This window comes from Haliotis cracherodii, unplaced genomic scaffold (assembly GCF_022045235.1).
Source record: "Haliotis cracherodii isolate W230 unplaced genomic scaffold, xgHalCrac1.p SCAF_17, whole genome shotgun sequence".
Taxonomy (NCBI): Eukaryota; Metazoa; Mollusca; class Gastropoda; order Lepetellida; family Haliotidae; genus Haliotis; species Haliotis cracherodii.
Genome location: NW_027266272.1, coordinates 15346710 through 15367385, shown reverse-complemented (window position 1 = coordinate 15367385; position 20676 = coordinate 15346710). Strand labels below are relative to the sequence as shown.

General features: G+C 40.5%; 1 protein-coding gene across 1 annotated transcript in view; it reads right to left on the bottom strand.

Annotated features, from left to right (window-relative positions):
• The window catches only part of LOC139464910 (ferric-chelate reductase 1-like), a 126668-nt gene that overhangs the window by 13117 nt on the left and 92875 nt on the right, over positions 1–20676 (bottom strand). The window contains exon 3 of the mRNA XM_071246501.1: positions 1997–2058. Coding sequence (XP_071102602.1) covers positions 1997–2058 — 62 coding nt within the window. The remainder of the gene's footprint in view (positions 1–1996; positions 2059–20676) is intronic.

The following is a 20676-nucleotide window of genomic DNA, read 5'->3' as shown; positions in this document are numbered from 1 at the left end:
CAACTAAGGATCACTTAGGTATTCAGTGGTCAGTGGAGCGACGCATTAATCAAGGCTCGTCTGATTGCGGAATCATTGTATGGGCGTACGAACAGCTACTGAATCCTGTTTATGGTCTTGTATGCGTCTGCGCTGAGAGGATGTTTAACCTGTTACGTGGCTCCCAGTCCCACCGGAGTCTAGACCATCTATTGGTGGTTAGCTGGACGTTTCCTGTCTCGCTGGATCATTACAAGTAGCCATAGCTGACCACTGGGCAGCGTTTTTTTTTATCATGTCAGATGGACTTTACTTTGTTTTACGTACAAAGTTGTTTTTGACGAATTTAATCAAGTTTGCAAGGGTTTCCATTTGCTTTTTTACAATTTTTTGCTGTTTAACGCCGCGCTCAGCAATATTCCGGCTATATGACGGCGGTCTGTAAATAATTGTCTCTGGACCAGACGTTCCAGTTATTAACATTATAAGCATCGAAAATGTGTCTCTCCGGACTTTATGGAACCTTGTCTCAACTCACTCATGCATGTATCATTAATTATACAATTCATTCATATCCTTGTCATCTATGCCTGCAAGGGCTAATGACGTATCTGTCTGGTACCTACTAGACCTTGTGCCAAGTCACTCATGCATGTATCATTAATTATACAAATCATTCATATCCTTGTCATCTATGCCTGCAAGGGCTAATGACGTATCTGTCTGGTACCTACTAGACCTTGTGCCAAGTCACTCATGCATATATCATTAATTATACAAATCATTCATATCCTTGTCATCTATGCCTGCAAGGGCTAATGACGTATCTGTCTGGTACCTACTAGACCTTGTGCCAAGTCACTCATGCATGTATCATTAATTATACAAATCATTCATATCCTTGTCATCTATATCTGCAAGGACTAATGACGAGTCTGTCTGGAGTCTTACTCACGCATGTAACTAATTACACAAATTATTCATACAATGCTCATATTCGACAATTTCGTCATCAAAACTGTGTATCACTGAACCTGGGAGGACCAATAACGACTGTGTGAAGACCACGAGTTGTCTGTTGTCTACGGCCTGTGTGCTGAACAGATGATCAGGTGACATTTCAATCTAAACCACGTACTATCTGTGGGCGACATCGCTCGCCTTAGATGCCTGGCTAAGCGTGGACGGGAAACTATTAATGGAGCGCCCGGGGTCTACCACACCAGACCGTCAACACTCTTCACACACAGCCATATCGAAATGAATCAACATGTTTCAAATTAGCAATGACTCTTCGTGACTGACTGAATTTCTGCAGGCAATTTAAACGGAGATTAAGCCCACTACATGCAATTCGTTCTGAGTGATGATTTTCCTCAGATCCTCCTGTCAAAGTCAAAGTCAAAGTCAAAAGGATGTAATTGTGCGTTAGGTTTTGGCCATGAAACATTTGCTTGGGAATTCCTACTCATTAACAAGAAACGATAATAAACGTATGGTATATAGGATATTTGTCAAAGTTTATATTCAGCACCAAGTCGAAATCCTGTCAAATCGTTGGGAAATTTCCTGTTAGTTATATGTGTGATTGAGTGGTCTGAAAGCACTATACCCTAGCAGCAGTTACCGTATCACCTCATCGTTTAATCATTTAATGCCACCACTGTTAAGACAGTCTCTCCATCAGACATGTCTGCGAAAGTGCACTTTAAAATCGTACAAGCAGCCACACACACGCGCATGCACGCATCGTTTTTCCCCCGGGGTACCAAGAAAAATACCAGTATCACGTCTGTAAAAAATGTGTAGGTCTATATATCAAAGTCGAAGCGCTGTCAGTATATCTACCTTAATGTGTAAGGGTGTGCGTCGCTTTTATCAACATTCCAGCAATGTCACGACTGTGGACACAAGAAATGAATTTCACACATTGTACCTATGTAGGATAAAGAACCCGGGCCTTCCATATGCTTTAACCACTAGGCTACCCTACCTCCCCTGCTTCCTATAGACTTACCAAGATGGTACTTGTGGGTCGTATACAGCGCACTAGCTCCGTCTCGCTCCGCTATCAAAACACTGCAAATAAATAAACAAAAAACAAATATACGGAAGCCTTTTAGGGCCATTTTTTTTTCTTCTTGAAATTTAAAGTTAATATATTGAAATTTCAACTGTTTATCTTGAAATTTCATGATCATTATCTGGAAATTTCAACGCAGTATCTTTTAATTTAAGTATAGCATCTTAAAATTTCACCTTAGTATGTATGAAAAAATGAATAAAAAATGGCCCTAAATGGCTTCCGTACAAATAACCTGTAATCATGTTATTAATTCAACAAGTGAGCTGTAAATAGGAGCGACAAAATCCACTCCATCATAAGAAATCTCTGCTAAAAGCAGGGTCCATTGTATGATTCCGACTATATCATGAGCGTGTGTTCACGAATCACTATCACATAGTGATGATACCAGGTGCTCGAGGAAAGGTTATATCAACTAGAATATGGCAATATTTCTTTCTTAATCCAGACACACCATTGACGTCACGTTTTGGAACACCGTTCTCGCAACCCAATAACAGCTGCAATTTGCCCATGGCTCCAATTTAATCAAACCGATAGGTATTCAAATGACAGAAAAGAACACTGGACTCCTAAACCTGCACATGGTCGGCATAACAGCAGCTCATGGCTGTGGTAACAGGCTGTGTCATCTGAAATGTCATGCAGGTTAAAATGCTTCAAAACAATTTCTTATTCGTCTCGACCGATTAAGAATATGATATTCTTTAATGATGACATTGAAAGACGTTTTTTCATTTTGGAAAATAATTTAACGATTGATATCGTGTGACATTAATATCAGAATCATGACACTTGTGACGTCATCTACTATTTTAGGAGATTTGAGATATACCTGGTATAACTTATGATCCTAACTGCCGGGAACAACTACGTTTGTTGATGAAAATACTTTTTCGGCACAAATTTATAACATTTCAAACATGGTTGTGGTTGCAAACTCTTCTTATCTCAGTCTACATTGAACCAATTTATTTCAAACACAAATACCCAGCAAAAGATGACTTTTCACAAACTGTTTCAGGAATGAATGATGGTAAAATAAACAAAATCAAATTTTACAACAGTTCTTTCAATTTTCAATTTCATAAAAATCAAACCCTGTATACTTACTTTATATCTGAATGCTTACGAAGGCTTATAATTAAGAAAAAGGCTCTCCAAAAACTTTAATCGTCCGTGATAATGCGGACGTCAAATCAGCTGTCTCAAGTAGGGATTGTTAAAATAATTTGAAACTTCTTATTAACCAATTAGAATTGTGTATTTTCTACATTGATGGTAGTGTAAGGTGTAGGCAGCTTTTGGCACTGCGAAAACATAACAGAAGAAAAGATTTCACCAATTATACCCATTTCGCGAAGCGAACGTGATTTTGGTGTCACGAGCGAATGCATTTACCACTAGGCTACAAAGTAGAAATACGTAAAATGGATAAAACAAAAATACAATTAAATTGAACAGATCACGAGATTATCAACTTACAGGCAGTGAGTCTACTCACGGTGCAGATGTGTTTACAGATAAAGCGCTTAAGAAGATCAAAACATGACTAAACATTGTTATGAATATGTACATTTAAATATTTTAACATTATTTGTTCTCGTTTTATTTGCCTGGTACCGGAAGCACCAAACCCCGTGTCAATGAACTGTGCCAGAGCCCTCACTGGTCCCCGGAACGCCAAGAGGAGTTTTCCTCCTAAATATCAAATTTGGCGCTCCTGGGACGACACCGGCAGGCTACGCCCCTTATGCATGTAGAATGAAGGGCACTCAAATATATGCGTAAATAAACCCTAGACCAAACCATTTCCATAATCAAAAGAAATCATTGCTTAAAGGAGAGTACGTTCCATCATAAACATGTATTTTGAATCATTATCAATTAGTGACATATAAGGTGTTCGCGAAAAGGTATAACTTTCACTTGCAAATACCCTACAATTATTTTACTGGAAGATTATATAGATGATCAGTTTGAGGGCCTGATCCAATATCTGCTTGGAGACAAGTTTCAAATAAATGAAATCTATTTTTGTCGGTTATAAGAAATTCAATGTTAAGTGCAGTGCTCGCCTGGGCTTTGTAACACAATTATCCATATAAAAGCCATGCCCACTCTCCTCTCAAGACATCTTTCCCAGATTTAGTGAGGATTATATTTAGAAAATCAAGCCGCGTGGGATTTGTCTCCATTTATTTTCCATCTAATCTCCTCTTATATAACCGTTCATAAATAATCTACCTATATTTAACCACAGGCGCCAAACTTGTAGCAGCGAAATGTTACCCGCATATTGATTGGTTATTTACGAGCCAATGAAGCGAGCTCAGACGAATAAAGGACCGTAGCGAAGGCCAAACTGTAGAGTGATTGGCTATTAATAAGGGATTTGTCGAGTGGTTGAGTCTTTCCGTTCAAAGCAGTGGATTGTTTGTTGGGATGGAAAACAGGAAATACCCCAGGGAAATTTGATAGGTAGACAGACGAGACAGCAGAGAGCTCTGTTGAAACACATTAATTGTGAAAAGATTCCGGGTTGGAGATTCTGTTCGCGTTAGGCTGATTTGTCGTGCCATAAGGCGTGTTAAAATGTTTGTGTGTACATTCTCAGGGAGCTTTCAAATAGTTCAACTATCCGAAATGTGAATACTTGGTTTTAGGAGTTGAATAGGACCTTGGCTGTTCTTAGCAGTGACCGAATACTCCCTCTAGAAAAATACAACTTCCCAGCTTCCTTTCAGAGAATCTACAATGGTCGGACACAGTTACTCTGCCTAAATAAAGTTAGTTTACTGCTGTTGTGGAGTACATAGGCTCTATGAATTTAAAGACATGCCTTTTAGAAACCGCCCATTCTTGGTCCCATGAAGTCATCTCATGTTTGGGATAATAAGATGAAAGCAATATCGCTTTCATGTTCAAATACATGTGAAAATGCATATCATTATCTCATGGAATGTACATTGTTTAGCATGTCATCCGGCTCTGAAGGCGTGGTTCATTCCTTTTATTATCAATCACTGGTTTGTCTGTTCAAAACTTTATTATTTCCAGGCCGGCGTCATGTAGCTGGCATTTTGCGGTGGGCGATGTTAAAAAGCAAACAAACAAACAAACAAATAAAATTTAAAAATTCTAAACAAGCTGATGGTCCATTCCATAACACAGGCAAATTTCAAGCACAGATAAATCTTATCATCTCAGTGAGTCCCCGATGAATTGCAATTCAATACGGCATCAATGCAATTATGACACAAAATCCTCGATTTAACTGCACACTGTATAAAACGCCAAACCGATGGTAACTCAGTATTGTTAGATCGGAGTCTTTGGTGCTGTAGTAAAAAATGACATGAAATCACCTCACACTTTCTTTTTGCACAATTCTCCAGGAATCCGAGAACGTAGTCACCTGGATTCCAAGTAAACAAATAAATATATTGCCGAGCTATAACGCGACCTACTTTATTCCCGAGGGAAACCTCTTAATGGAAAAGCCTAACTGTAATCATGAACTATCGCGTTTGACGAAAGAAGACCAGATGCCACAGGCCGTGTCCAAATGGCTACTTCTAAAGGTCAAAGACGCTCCAGTGAGCTTAATTTATTTTTAAAATCTTGTTTCAAGTCCCAGATTGGCCCTGAATACAATATGATGATTATGAAAAAAACAACAACACAATTCTGCTTTTATGTTTGAGTCTCACATGTCCTGCAGGCAATACGATTTTGTATCAAAACGTTAATGTTGAGAATACTCTTAATTGTCGGAACAACGACCTTCACTTTCCGGTTGTTGTTGTCTGTGCCCTCATTTCTGCAGAACATTAATCATTAGGCTTGGCGATGTGAAGTTATGTTGAATTTCTGTCGTCTAAAACTCACTTTGACATACGCATATTGCGTAGTGGCTATTTGTAACAGAGAGGAATTTTGAGTAATGAGTGTTCATCAATGGATCAATGTAGATTCATATTTTGAATCCTCATTTCCCTGGGGTGCGTACATTTTCTTCACGGCCATGGGATGCAGTTCTTGACATTGACGCATTAGACCTCTGGGTCTGCAGACAAATCAACGTTGTAAAGCATCATGGTCGTGTATACTCATGTAAAATATGACAAATGCCACCTGAAGCTGACGAACTCCAGCCTTTTATAAAGCCTGAGATCATGGCATTACATTTTTTGACAACTGGTCTACAAGAATAATTATAATTAGCCAAATCCACGCCCTACTGCATGCTTAAAGCGCTGCATTGTTACCATGGTCAGTGGATCAGGATGCACTTGATTTTCATTCTCAGCTCCTTGAGGAGTATACAGCCCAAGTTGCCTGTGAGGTACTAGAAGGTTAGACAGTCACATTACTCTCTCATCCTACCGGGTACCCATTTACTGCTGGCTGACTGGAGGTATATTTCAAACAAACATGTTCTACATGTGCTTCAGTGTAGGGCAGGAGGAAAGCCCTGGAAACTCTGTGTAGTCCAGCTGTCGAACACAGTCATCCATCCAACGTTGCTTAACTTCAAGTGATTTGTTACCAGTGGGCTCTGTCGCTCTCGAGCAGGATGAATGCGTTTTCTATTTCTGATGCAATTATCATTGTGTGACTTGGAGGCTTTGAAACATGAAAAGTAATGTGGCCACTGACAAAGCAATTTCCTGTGTTACATTGTGGTTTCAACAGTTACGACAGTTTCGCGCAACAACGTTGTCAGGTTGTCAAGAACCGCGTCTGCTGCATCTTCATGCAACTTTGATATCACTAGAAATACGACGACCACAACGACAGCGCAGGATTTGATGAAACACCTTATCCTCTTAACCGAACGTGTCATCTTGAGCACTTAACGTAAGGGCACGTAACACTGAAGCCAACAGTCTTTTTGTGAGTGGGATACTATGTCATGGACAAGTGAGTGAATACACTGTGTACAGTACATACACTGCTTGTATAAATAGACGTATGCTGCAGAGGAGTACCTATACTTAATATATAAAACGTCGTCGCCAAAAAAACCAACAACACAAAAAACACTCTCGAGCATCCAAAGAAACAGATTCCATTGGACGTGAAAGGCAAAATAGCGGTGACAAGTATGTGAATGGTGTCTACTTTTCACACCTTTTGCTCTTTCTACGAAGATTTTAAAGAGCATCTTACGTCTCTTTCTCAAAAATTGTTTAAAGGTTACAACAATCAAGGGTGAGTGAGTGAGTTGGTTTTAACACCGCTATTAACAGTATTCCAGTTATATCACGGCGTGTCAGCTTAATGTGGGAGGAAAGCCCGAAGTGATGCAGGTCTCAGACGTTTACCACTTCAGTGAAACCCACGAGCACGGGTATGGTGCTGACAAACCTAGAAACATAATCGGGGCGAACCGGAATTCGAACTAACAATCATAGGTTTCTGGCGAGCCCAAGGAACGCAACTCTTCACAGCGAATAGCGGCGCCTTAGACGACAGGGTCACCCGTGCCCCCACAGCAATCAAGGCCGTAGTAAGATTTCAAAACACTTTACGGTAGACATGTGGCGGACATTTTCCAGTTTGACGCGTATGATATGTTCCTGTGTTTTGTCGGGTTAACAACGGATTTGTCTGTGATAGATGCCACCAGTGGAGCGGTATACGCTCGTCTTTTCCAGAAAACCTGGCATCATCACAATTTGACAGTGATTCGTAAATACATGACTTACGACACAGTCGGAATCGTACAAGGGACTCAGCCTTCAGAAGTTATTGTTGTTATGGTTGTGCGTTGTCGTTTTTCCCGCATCAGCGATTCAGACCGGACACTGAGAACGTTTTACAAAATAAAATCTCCATTACTGTACGTGTTAATGCATGTTTTTGAAGGAAGGTTGAACCACTTGTAACATTTTTTGAAGTTAATAATTGATGAGACATATCTGAGTCACACTGTTTTAAAAGGATCTGAAAATAAAATGCGTCTTTTTTTCTCATTCTGAGCACAATGTTGACGATGCATTAATTCTCCACAGCGACAGCGACAACGGAACTACTTCAACGAAAACGGGGAAAAAGCGTACGTCACCACCGACACTTCTCACATTTAATAGCTGCAATGTGTTTTTGAGATGATTTTGCCGTCTGGGTTTAAATGGTAGCTTTAGTGGTTGTGAATAATTACAGAAGAATACAAAATACAGATTCGATTTTTTTTACTTCACATGTGTGGAACGCAGAAAGCTGTCATAAAGATTCCTTTCCTGTTCACTTATTGCCACAATACATCGATATTTCCACCATGTAAAAATGAAAAAACTGTAACATATTCATATCGATTTTTTAAATAATATTTGCCTGTTGTGAAATTCAAGGGATATGTTCACGGGTCTGTGAATAATATCAGTATCGATTATCCAACGAAACAGATTCATTGGGCGTAAACGGAAAGAAATAGCAGTGCAACGTATATGAATAGGTTACTGAAAATCAGTGACGACACAGTGTCCTGCACTTCCGGTAGTATTAAGTAATTTACTGTCATATACCAGCGTAGCTGACCCGTGAAGATCCCGGGGTAGATGAGGTCTTCAGCAAACCATGCCTTCGGTAAAAGGCAACTATGCTTGTCGTAATAGGCGACAACGGGATCGGGTGGTCAGGCTCGCTGACTTGGTTGAAACATGTCAACGTATCAAAATTGCATGGAACGATGCTCATGATGTCAATCACTGGATTGTCTGGTCCAGACTCGATTATTTACAGACCGTTAAACAACAACAACAACAACAACAACAACAACAACAACAACAACAACAACTACGTAGCTTCTTTTACGAGATGTTTGAAGGTCAGTTTCTGTCATGTGGCAAACGTCATATGGTAATGAAAGTCGCTGTCAACCGAATCCAATAAACAGGTATAACTGCTGTCAGTGCAAGCATGCTTTCTATCAAACAGATGCACGGCTCCAACCTCGCCACTCCCCATTGTAACAGCAGTCAACTGAATTGGAGAAGAACACTGTCCACGTTTGCACTACGCCGAGGTTGTCATGAATTGCCATAGAAACAATCTAGTTTCATGTACCTGTCAATGCTCAAATCTGAATCAATATCCAGATCACCTATATACTTTAGAAGTTTTTATACACAACGTTCAGAGTTGCATCAAAGTCGCAATTTGTAACCGACGAATCAGGACAGGCCTCGTTCCAGCGAGTTTTCTAACCAATGAGCAATCTGATTACATATCACAATATTTCTCGCGCAACGTGTGCCACGCCCCTGTGGCAATCTGCTCTACGCATCGCTTCAATATCAGGCAATGGTAGGGTTCGCACATATTGTATGCACGTAGAAGGGGTCAGGTGACCTCCGTGAGTTTTAAACGGCTTTATTTCATTAGATGACTTAAAAAAAAGACATGTCAATAAACGTCATGCAGTCGAGCGTATTCACGGCTGATTGTGGATTGAGTGTATACAAATCCGTCAAGTGTTGATGATTGATCAATAAAGCTCTTTTTATAGTCTGCACACATTTGCTAAACTAGAAGGAAGTTAGAATTAAGGACTGGAGGAAAGAGCACCCTTTGTGATCGGCAAGTCTATGTTGTTTCGATTTTCGTGGATATTTACAGATATTGTCGATATACATTTGGAGTTAAATATATTTACGATTACCTAAATATAACATTTGTTAAATAACTTGTGATTACAACGTTGAGGAAACGTTAAGCAATATTCTCACAATCACTCACAAACATACATACACACGCAGTCGCCCTAAAGTCTATTCACAGCCAATGCTTTTGTAGAAAGTGAGTGTACAAATACATCTACACAGTCAAATATTCAATGTTTATATTTCAGTAAGAATCTATGACATTAAAATGAATGAGTTCGTGAATAAATGCAACTTCTTGGAGACTTTCGTATTAAACAATCAATCAAATAACCTTTATCGTATAAAGTAGCCGCCACACTAGCGGACCAGGCAAATAATTATTTGCACTGTTTTATATTTTAACATTGCTGACAGGTGTGAATTACAACCTGTTCCTCAATGGTAGGGGCGTTTGGGGGGCCTGGGTCCGCTTGCACAAAGCAATCTCAGCGCTTCGACGATTGTAATTACCATTCTCCGTCATGATGCGCTCGTCAAATCAGCTGTTTCAAGTGGAGGTTGTTGTAATAATTTGGAACGTTTATTAACCAATTGGAATCGTGTTTTTCCATGTTGATGGTTGTGTAAGGTTTTGCAGCTTTAAGCAATAATTCACGACGAAGAATAACAAAAAAAAATCATTTAACATTTTTTACCCGTTTGGCGATTCGAACATGATTTCGGTATGACGAGCGAACGCTTTAACCACAAGGCTAACTACTTACTAACATTATTTCATCAGAAAACTTGATGATCGCTTCAAAGGGGTTGCCAGAAAAAACAACAACAACATATCCAATATCAGCCTGTAGACACGTTTCAAATAAATGTTATCTATTTTATCGATCATAAGACATTAAATGTTAAGTGCAGTGCTCGCCTGGGCTTGTAACACAATTATCCGTATAAAAGCCATGCCCACTCTCCTCTCAAGACATCTTTCCCAGATTTAGTGAGGATTATATTTAGAGAATCAAGCCGCTTGAGATTCGTCTCCATTTATTTTCCATCTAATCTCCTCTTATATAACCGTACATAAATGATCCACCTATATTTAACCACAAGCGCCAAACATGTAGCAACGAAAGTCTACCCGCATATTGATTGGTTATTTACGAGCCAATGAAGCGAGCTCAGACGACTAAAGGACCGGAGAGAAGGTCAAACTGTGGAGTGATTGGCTATTAATTGGGGATTTGACGAGTGGTTGAATCTTTCCATTCAAAGCAGTGGATTGTTTGTTGGGATGGAAAACAGGAAATACCCCGGGGCAATTTGATAGGTAGACAGACGAGGCAGCAGTGAGCCCTTGAATCTCTGTTGAAACACATTAATTGTGAAAAGATTCATGGTTGGAGATTCTGTTCGCGTTAGGCTGATTTGTCTTGCCATATGGCGTGTTAAAATGTTTGTGTGAACATAGCCAGGGAGTTTTGAAATGGTTCAATGGTTGTAAGTTGAATAGGACCTTGGCAGTTCTCAGCAGTGATCGAATACATACTCCCTCTCGAAGAAACTTCCCAGCCTCCCTCGAGAGAATCTCCAATGGTCGGACACAGTTACTCTGCCTACATAAAATTAGTTTACTGCTGTTGTGGAGTACATAGGCTCTATAGATTTAAAGACATGCCTTTTAGAAACCGCCCATTCTTGGTCCCATGAAGTCATCTCATATTTGGGATAATAAGATGAAAGCAATATCGTGGACTCTCTTTCCCTTTGGTTCTGTTTTGTGGAGGCTCAGTCTAACTATTTCACAATTCTTATTTTTAATTCAATATCTCTCTTTGGGATACAACATCCCTAATGAGAAACGAAGGCGTTACCCTGTATCTAAGCGAATTTATTCAAACAGTTGGATTAAACTGAAGTTCTCCAGATGGAACATATCGTTGTCATCTTGCATGATTGTCAGTGGCAGCAAGTGACCGAGGCGCTCATAAAATATCAAGCGCTGCGGTGGCGAGATTGTAACAGAGAGTGTGATTTACCTCCCTTGGTTGTTGACACTCACATGAGTGCCTAGCAATCTGAGGAGTTTCATGATGCGACAGTTTCTAGAAGTTTGGCCGTATATAAATAAGAGATCCCTGAAGATCCGGGGTAGAATAAGTCTTCAGCAACCCATGCTTGCGTAAAAGGCGACTATGCTTGTCGAAAAAGGCGACTAACGGCATCGTCATATAGCTGGAATATTGCTGAGTGCGGCGTTAAACAACAAACAAACAAACACATATAAGAGAAACGAGCGGACGGACTATCTGACTGAAAACACCGAATTCCTGCCTGTAACTCCTGATTCACAAACAAGAGAGACAAATTGAATATTCTCGATATTTGTTACAGGAATCTGTTAATGATTGGTGCTGCCACATATTTAACCCATTGTGCCGTCTTTTGTGATTGTAAAACTAAAACTGTATAAAACTAAATAGAATTCCTTCTCTTTTCATGCATCTTTTGTGGACATTTACTGATTCTGTTTACCATTTTGTTCTTTTCGAACCAATTTCTGGGCTAACCTTCTGGTTTCAATTTCATCTCCATGACTATCACCATTATAATCATCATCACTGTCATTTACTTCATCATCAGCTCGCCATCTTCATCACCTATCATCTATTTCATCAACATCGTTGTCATCCAGCACCATCAGAATCGTACTTGTCATATGCTATCATCTACATCACCACCAAGAGAGCCTGGGTGGCCCAGTCGTCTAAGGCACAGAAATTTGCTGTGCAGAATTGCCTCCCTTGGGCACGCCAGAAACCTCATGGGTTTGATTCCCGGTTCGCCACGATTATGTTTCTAGGTTTGTCATCGCCAAACCTGTGCTCGTGGGTTTCACCTAAGTGGTAAACGTCTGAGATCTGCATTCCACATCAACCTCATCCATCATCTCCATCACTACTATGGTCATCATCGCCTTCATCATGTTCTCGTCACATCACCACCGTGCCAGTTCCTGGATTTGAAGCCCAGATTTAACTCAATTACGATGCAAGGTTTGAAAGCGCCGCACCCGCCGTCGTGGGTTATATAGACTAAACTTATTTACAAACGCTGTTTAATTTAAAATGTCCTTAGCTGTAAATATGTTAGAAGTCTTCTTAAAGAAGTATTATTGATATGAGTTCATTCGATACAGCACACCCGTGTGGACTTCGGGTTAGAAATTTCCTCAGTTACCCGCTTGTCGTCCGATTTAATGGATCGGGTGGTCAGGGTAGGCGTCTAGATCGCATGTCATCGGCTCCGAAGGCGTGGTTCATTTCTTTTATTATCAATCACTGGTTTGTCTGTTCGAAACTTTATTATTTCCAGGTCGGCGTCATGTAGCTGACGTACTGCTGTGGGCGATGTTAAAAAAAACAACCAACAAACCAACCAACGAAAATTTAAAAATTCTAAACAAGCTGATGGTCCATTCCATAACACAGGCAAATTTCAAGCACAGATAAATCTTATCATCTCAGTGAATCCCCAATGGATTGCATTCAATAAGCGGCATTCAACACGGCATCAATGCAATTATTTAATTGCATGCTGTATAAAACGCCAAACAGATGGTAACTCAGTATTGTTAGATCGAAATCTTTGGTGCTGTGGTAAAAAATGACATGAAATCACCTCAGACTTTCTTTACGCACAATTCTCCAGGAATCCGAGAAAGTAGTCACCTGGATTCCAAGTATACAAATAAATATATTGCCGAGCTAAAACGCGACCTACTTTATTCCCGAGGGAAACCTTTTAATGGAAAAAGCCAACTGAAATGAAGAACTATCGCGTTTGACGAAAGAAGACCAGATGCCACAGGCCATGTCCAAATGGCTACTGCTAAAGGTCAAAGACGCTCCAGTGAGCTTAATTTATTTTTTAAACCTCGTGTCATGTCACAGAGAGACCCTGAAAAAAATAAACACAATTTTGCTTTTATGTTTGAGTCTCAATTTTGTATCAAAACGTTAATGTTGAGAATACTCTTAATTGTCGGAACAACGACCTTCACTTTCCGGTTGTTGCTGTCTGTGCCCTCATTTCTGTAGAATATTAATCATTAGGCTTGGCGACGTGAAGATATATTGAATTTCTGTCGTATAAAACTCACTTTGACATACGCATATTGCGTAGTGGCTATTTACAACGGAGAGGGATTTTGAGTAATGAGTGTTTGAATCCTCATTTCCCTGGGGTGCGTACATTTTCTTCACCGCCATGGGATGCAGTTCTTGACATTGACACATTAGACCTCTGGGTCTGCAGACAAATCAACGTTGTAAAGCATCATGGTCGTGTATACTCATATAAAATATGTCAAATGCCTCCTGAAGCTGACGAACTCCAGCCTTTTATAAAGCCTGAGATGATGGCATTACATTTTTTGACAACTGGTCTACAAGAATAATTATAATTAGCCAAATCCACACCCTACTGCATGCTTAAAGCACTGCATTGTTACCACGGTCACTGGATCAGGATGCACTTGATTTTCATTCTTAGCTCCTTGAGGAGTATACAGCCCAAGTTGCCTGTGAGGTACTAGAAGGTCAGACAGTCACATTACTCTCTCATCCTACCGGGTACCCATTTACTGCTGGCTGACTGGAGGTATATTTCAAACAAACATGTTCAACATGTGCTTCAGTGTAGGGCAGGAGGAAAGCCCTGGAAACTCTGTGTAGTCCAGCTGTCGAACACAGTCATCCATCCAACGTTGCTTAACTTCAAGTGATTTGTTACCAGTGGGCTGTGTTACAAGAAGATCTCTGTCGCTCTCGAGCAGGATGAATGCGTTTTCTATTTCTGATGCAATTATCATTGTGTGACTTGGAGGCTTTGAAACATGAAAAGTAATGTGGCCACTGACAAAGCAATTTCCTGTGTTACATTGTGGTTTCAACAGTTACGACAGTTTCGCGCAACAACGTTGTCAGGTTGTCAAGAACCGCGCCTGCTGCATCTTCATGCAACTTTGATATCACTAGAAATACGACGACCACAACGACAGTGCAGGATTTGATCAAACACCTTGTCCCTCTTAACGGAACGTGTCATATTGTGCACTTATTTAAATGAACGCGACAAATCCCTTTCCATATTCATAATACTGAAAGCGACAAAACAACTTCCATATTCATAAGAAACAAAGTAGATTGTACGATTTCGACTATATCATGAAACGCATTTGTTGACTGAAGTCCCCGAGTTTCGTCATAAGCTCAGTAGCATTCATCTTTCCTGAGTCAACTTCAAAAGAAATGTTTGGGCCGAGACTTTAAAACTGAGCCCCTCTGTGTTGCAAAACTAATATATTTCTTGACGTTTTTCTTAACTTACAAGCAGCAAAATCTCTGCATTTGCACAAAGCAGAAGTAATTCAAAATTAACATACCGTTTTTATTAGTTTTAACAAACTCAGGAATGGTACTCTCGTGTCACTGGACTTTCTTGTTCATCGATCACTTGATTGTCTGGTTTGTTTACAGACTGTCGTCGCATGGCAGGAGGACTGCTGTGCTGCGTCAGTCAATGAATTCTTACTTTTTTATGCAAATTGTATGAATGGCAGGTACTAACGGTAGGGCATGACATGCTTACCCTTTTCGCGAACGCCTTGTGTCATCACTGATTTTCAGTGGTCCATTCATATACAATTTCCACAGCTATTTGCGATTTACGGCAAGTGGAATCTGTTTCAGCATCTAGACTGGTTATTCTCTTGCATTGACAATTTATATTTAAGAAATCTCTGCCAAAAACAGAGTCGATTGTACGACTTCGTGACGCTGAAGCCAACAGTTTGGGTTGTAATTTTTTGGATATTGTGTCATGGACAAGTGAGTTTCACACTGCTTGTAAAAACAGACGTATGCTTTATAGGAGTACCTATACGTACTGTACTCTTTTCCCTGATGTTAAAGGATAATTTGTCAAAAATGAAAGCAAGTCATCAGAAGTTTAATGAGAACAATACGCGAAATGCTGGATTTCCCCTTTTACAACAGCTATGAGAAATTCGGGGTAAGACGTTTAGGCATCCTCATGGGCACCAAGTGTGCTCCTCTTCTTTCTGGTCTGTTTTATGCATTTGAACCGGAATTTCTGCTCGGATTGGTGAAATCCAAACAAAGGAACTTGGCCGAAAAGAAAAATTCTAGCTTCAGGTATATCGATGATCTGATGTCAATCGTAGTCCTTTCCATCGATTTAGCCACCTGGACTAGAAATATACGAGACCAGTGAGACCACCTCATCTGTTGCATTTTTAAATCTATGCATAAAGATTCCAAATTTAACCTGTCAATGACAGGTGACAGCTAGAGTTCCTTCTTTTGACTTGTACCATATATTCCCGTGTCTTGTCAGGTGAACAATTGACTTGCCTTTTTATGTGTTTGTGACGGGTGATATAGAAATTCAAAAACACATGCTTACGATAGAGTCGGAATCGTACAATATTGATTAATTCTTTGGAACAAAGAGTGAAGACAAGGCATCAGAGGATTCCAAGACCCAGGAGGAAGACTTTGATTCCTATGACTACTTTGACACCCGGACCAGTGAAGACATGCTGGCTCTCGCAGACGACGTCAACTGGGATGAGGAGATTCACGAGCCTGATCTCAAAAGGAGAAAACCGTGAAAGGATGAATGTAGACACAGTGTCCATCCTTGGTCTAGTCTAAATCAGTCATTGCCAGACTTGTGTTCATCTTCAGTCACAATGCTTGAGATGAAGCCATCTTTAAACACTGTAGGATGAGTAGGAATGTATGGATTACTGAGGTCAAAAGGCACGCCTAACCATATTGTTGGAGATGAAGGCATCTTCAAATGGTGTCAGATGAGTGGGAATGTATGGATAACTGAGGTAATAATACATCCCTAGCCCTATTGTTGGTGATGAAGGCATCTTCAAATGGTATCAGATGAGTAGGAATGTATGGATAACTGAGGTCAATAAGGCACGCCTAGCCATATTGTTGGTGATGAAGGCATCTTCAAATGGTATCAGATGAGTAGGAATGTATAGATAACTGAGGTAATAATACATCCCTAGCCATATTGTTGGTGATGAAGGCATCTTCAAATGGTGTCAGATGAGTAGGAATGTATGGATAACTGAGGTAAATAAGGCACGCCTAGCCACATTGTTGGTGATGAAGGCATCTTCAAATGGTATCAGATGAGTAGGAATGTATGGATAACTGAGGTAACAATACACCCCTAGCCATATTGTTGGTGATGAAGGCATCTTCAAATGGTGTCAGATGAGTAGGAATGTATGGATAACTGAGGTAAATAAGGCACGCCTAGCCACATTGTTGGTGATGAAGGCATCTTCAAATGGTATCAGATGAGTAGGAATGTATGGATAGCTGAGGTCAAAAAGGCAGTCCTAACCATATTGTTTTGAGATGAAGACATCTTTAAACTGACTCAGCTTCCAGCAGATATTTTTATTATGATTATGGAAATGTGCTTTGTCACCTTTTCTGTGCACCATCAATCCAGTCAGTACATTGAAAAAGTTTCAAAATCTACACAATTGTGCGCGTTAAAGCATGTGTTTGGAAGCAAGTTGAATCACTCGTACTAGTTTCCTTATTCCTATTATTCACTCGTACCATGATTTGAAGCCAAGAATTAATGAGGCATAGCTGAGTCACACTGACGTAAAAGGATCTGAAAATAAAAAGCATCTTTTTCTTATTCTGAACAAAATGTTGATGATTCTCCACCGTATTAATTCTTCACAGCGACAGCGACAACAAAACTACTTAAATGAAAACGGAAAAAAATCCGCCTGTCACCAAGACACTTTTTATATTTAATGGCTGCAATGTGTTTATGCTGTCTTGGTTTAAATGGCACCTGTCATGGTTGTGATTAATTACATAAGAATACAAAATACCAATTCAATTTTTTACCTTAACTTGTACGCAGAAAGCTGTCATAAAGATTCCTATCTTGTTCACTTATTGCCACGAGAAATCGATATTTCCTACCATGTAAAAATGAAAACGCTATAACAAATTCATATCGATTTTTTTCAAATGATATTTGCACTTATTTCCTTTTGAGAAAGATGAGGGATGTGTTCGCCGGTTTGTAAATATATAAGTCCAAGGCCAGAGAATAATCAGTCTCGATTATCCGACCAAACAGACTTCATTGCCCGTAAAAGGAAATTTAGCGGTGAAAATTATATGAACTATATGATCATAGCAGGTGTTCGCGAAAAAGGAAAGCAGTCCATTGGGTGTAAAAGGAAAAATAGCAGTGAAAGTTATGTGAATTGAAAATCAGTGATGACATCAGGTGTTTGCCCAAGAGTGAGCATGGCCTGCACTACCGGTTGCACTCAAGCAGTTCCTATTATGTGGCAAACATGTTTAAGGGGCGGTCGGATAGCCTAGTGGTTAAAGCGTTCGCTCGTCACGCCGACGACCCGGGTTCGATTCCCGACATGGGTACAATGTGTGAAGCCCATTTCCGGTGTCCCCCGCGGTGATATTGCTGGAATATTGCTAAAAGCGGCGTAAAACCATACTCACTCACTCATATGTTTAAGCGTTAACCCATTATCTATTACTCGCGTAGCCACTTTTCCCAGGTGTTTGAAGGTGATAATGAAAGTCGCTGTCAACCAAATCCAATAAACAGGTATAACTGCTGTCAGCGCAAGCATGCTTTCTATCACACGGATGCACGGCTCCAACCTCGCCACTCCCAATTGTAACAGCAGTCAACTGAATTGGAGAAGAACACTGTCCACAATTGCACTACGCCGAGTTTGTCATGCGTATCCATAGAAAAAATCTAGTTTAATGTACGTGTCTATACTCAAATCAAATCTGAATCACTATCCAGATCACCTATATCGTAATACTTCACAGGTTATAGTAAACTACGTTCCTCCATCACCCGTAAATACATTGGGCCGATTTGCAGTACAGTCGCTATTTGCAACCAGCGAATCAGGACAGGGGTTGTTCCAGCGAGATCGAAACAAGCCAGTGGTCTGACCAATGAGAGCTTTAATAACATCGCACAAACGGCATTTTCAACGTGTGCTCCACACATTGCTTCTGTGTGAGGCAATGGTAGGGTTCGAACAAGGTTTATGCACTGAGAAGTGCTCATTTGACTTCCATAAGTTTTAAACGGCCTCATTTGATTAGCTGACTAAAAACAGACACACGCCACCACTACACCGCCAAGCAGTCATATGCATTCACAGGTGTTTGAGATCGTAGTATCTACAGCTGAAGTATTGATGATGGTTTAAAAACTTTTTTATAGGCTGCAGACAATTGGAAATTAGAATTAGAACCCTTATTTCAAGCCTATGTGGTTTTGATTATTGTTTTCGTAGGGCTGAATATTTATAGATTTTGTAACTCTGAAATTAAGTATATACTATGCAAAAAACGTTGGGGATAGTGAGAATCATCAAGACAGATTTTCTGATCTATATGTTGATTGGTTGGTTGGCTGGATGGTTTCCTGTTTAACGGTTTAATGACGGGGGTCGAATGTGGACCAGGCAATCCAGTGGTTAATATCATGAGCATCGATCCACGCCATTGGGATCGATGACATGCATCAACCAAGTCAGCGAGCCTGACCACCCGATCCCGTTAGTCTGCTGGGGAGTAGGCGGTCAGACCTGAAGGGTTCTTATGGTTAGTGCGATGTAATCGTGGAGCACTTGGTTGTTAAAGAGGTCGAGGGTCAAATTAGAAATTTGCATTTTGCAGCCAATGCTACTTATATCCGGTAAAACCACCTCTGTTGACTAGCTATACACGAATTCTTCGAGGCGTTTCTGATGAGTTGACCATTATTGTTCCACTCATAAGTGAGTTCATTCATAGTGTAGGGTGGATTTTGACGTTGATGTACACGTCTGCCAATGACGTCCAAGCCTTGTTCAATGGGAGAAAGATCAGGCTTGAGTGCTGACCATGGCTTGACATGGATGTTTTGCTGTTTGAAGAATTGGGTCACAATCCTGGCACGATACGCACGTGCATTATCAGTTTGAAAGATGAAACGTTGCCCAACACGTAGTGCAAATGGCACCAGGAGTGATGCAAGGCTTTTGTCCCGATAGTATTGACCCGTGACTACCATGGACAATATGGAGCACAGTTCGGCCAGTCAATGTGATACCACCACGTACCATTATGGATCCACCCCAAAACGATCATATTGCACGACGTCCATGTCCCTATAGCGCCCAGTAGGACGTCTCCAACTCGATTCCTTTGGTCATGGGAGTCGAGATTAACCTCGATACATCATGACATTTGCCCAATGTCGATTATCCGAGTGCTGGCGTTCCCTACACCACTGTTGCCTCTGATTCAAATGCCATCTGTCAGGCAATTTCGCACCGTCTGGGCATATACTCTTACACCTGTTGCACGCGGTCACTTATCTGAGTGGCTGTTTGCAACCGATTTCCTAATACCATCGTTCTGACTAATCTGTCCTGGGCTGGAGTAGTTGCCTTTGGGCGTCCAGAGGGCTGTCGATCATCGACGTTATGTGTTTGTTGGTATCGGGCCCACAATCTGCTGATGACAGATTGAGACACATGCAGCGTTTAGCAACAGGGTTCTGACGTGTGCTACCTGCAACATGCCTATGGCAAGTAAACGTTCAGGACACTGCAAAGTCGCATGATCAATGCTTTTGCTTCCTCAATGATTAAATATGTTTAATAAAGTTTTTTTGAGCGTTTGGTTCAAAGAAAACAAAATGAGTCTGTTGACAACCAAGTCTGAATGCTAATGGTAAATCCGGCTAACCAACCCTTGCACGTGCTGTCTTAGGCCGCGTGCTTCATGGTTGTGATAATGTTGTGTTTGGGAGATTGATTTCTTCGGAAATGGCCTGCTCACATAAATCACCTACTTTCAATGCCAGGCGTTGGTGTATTTT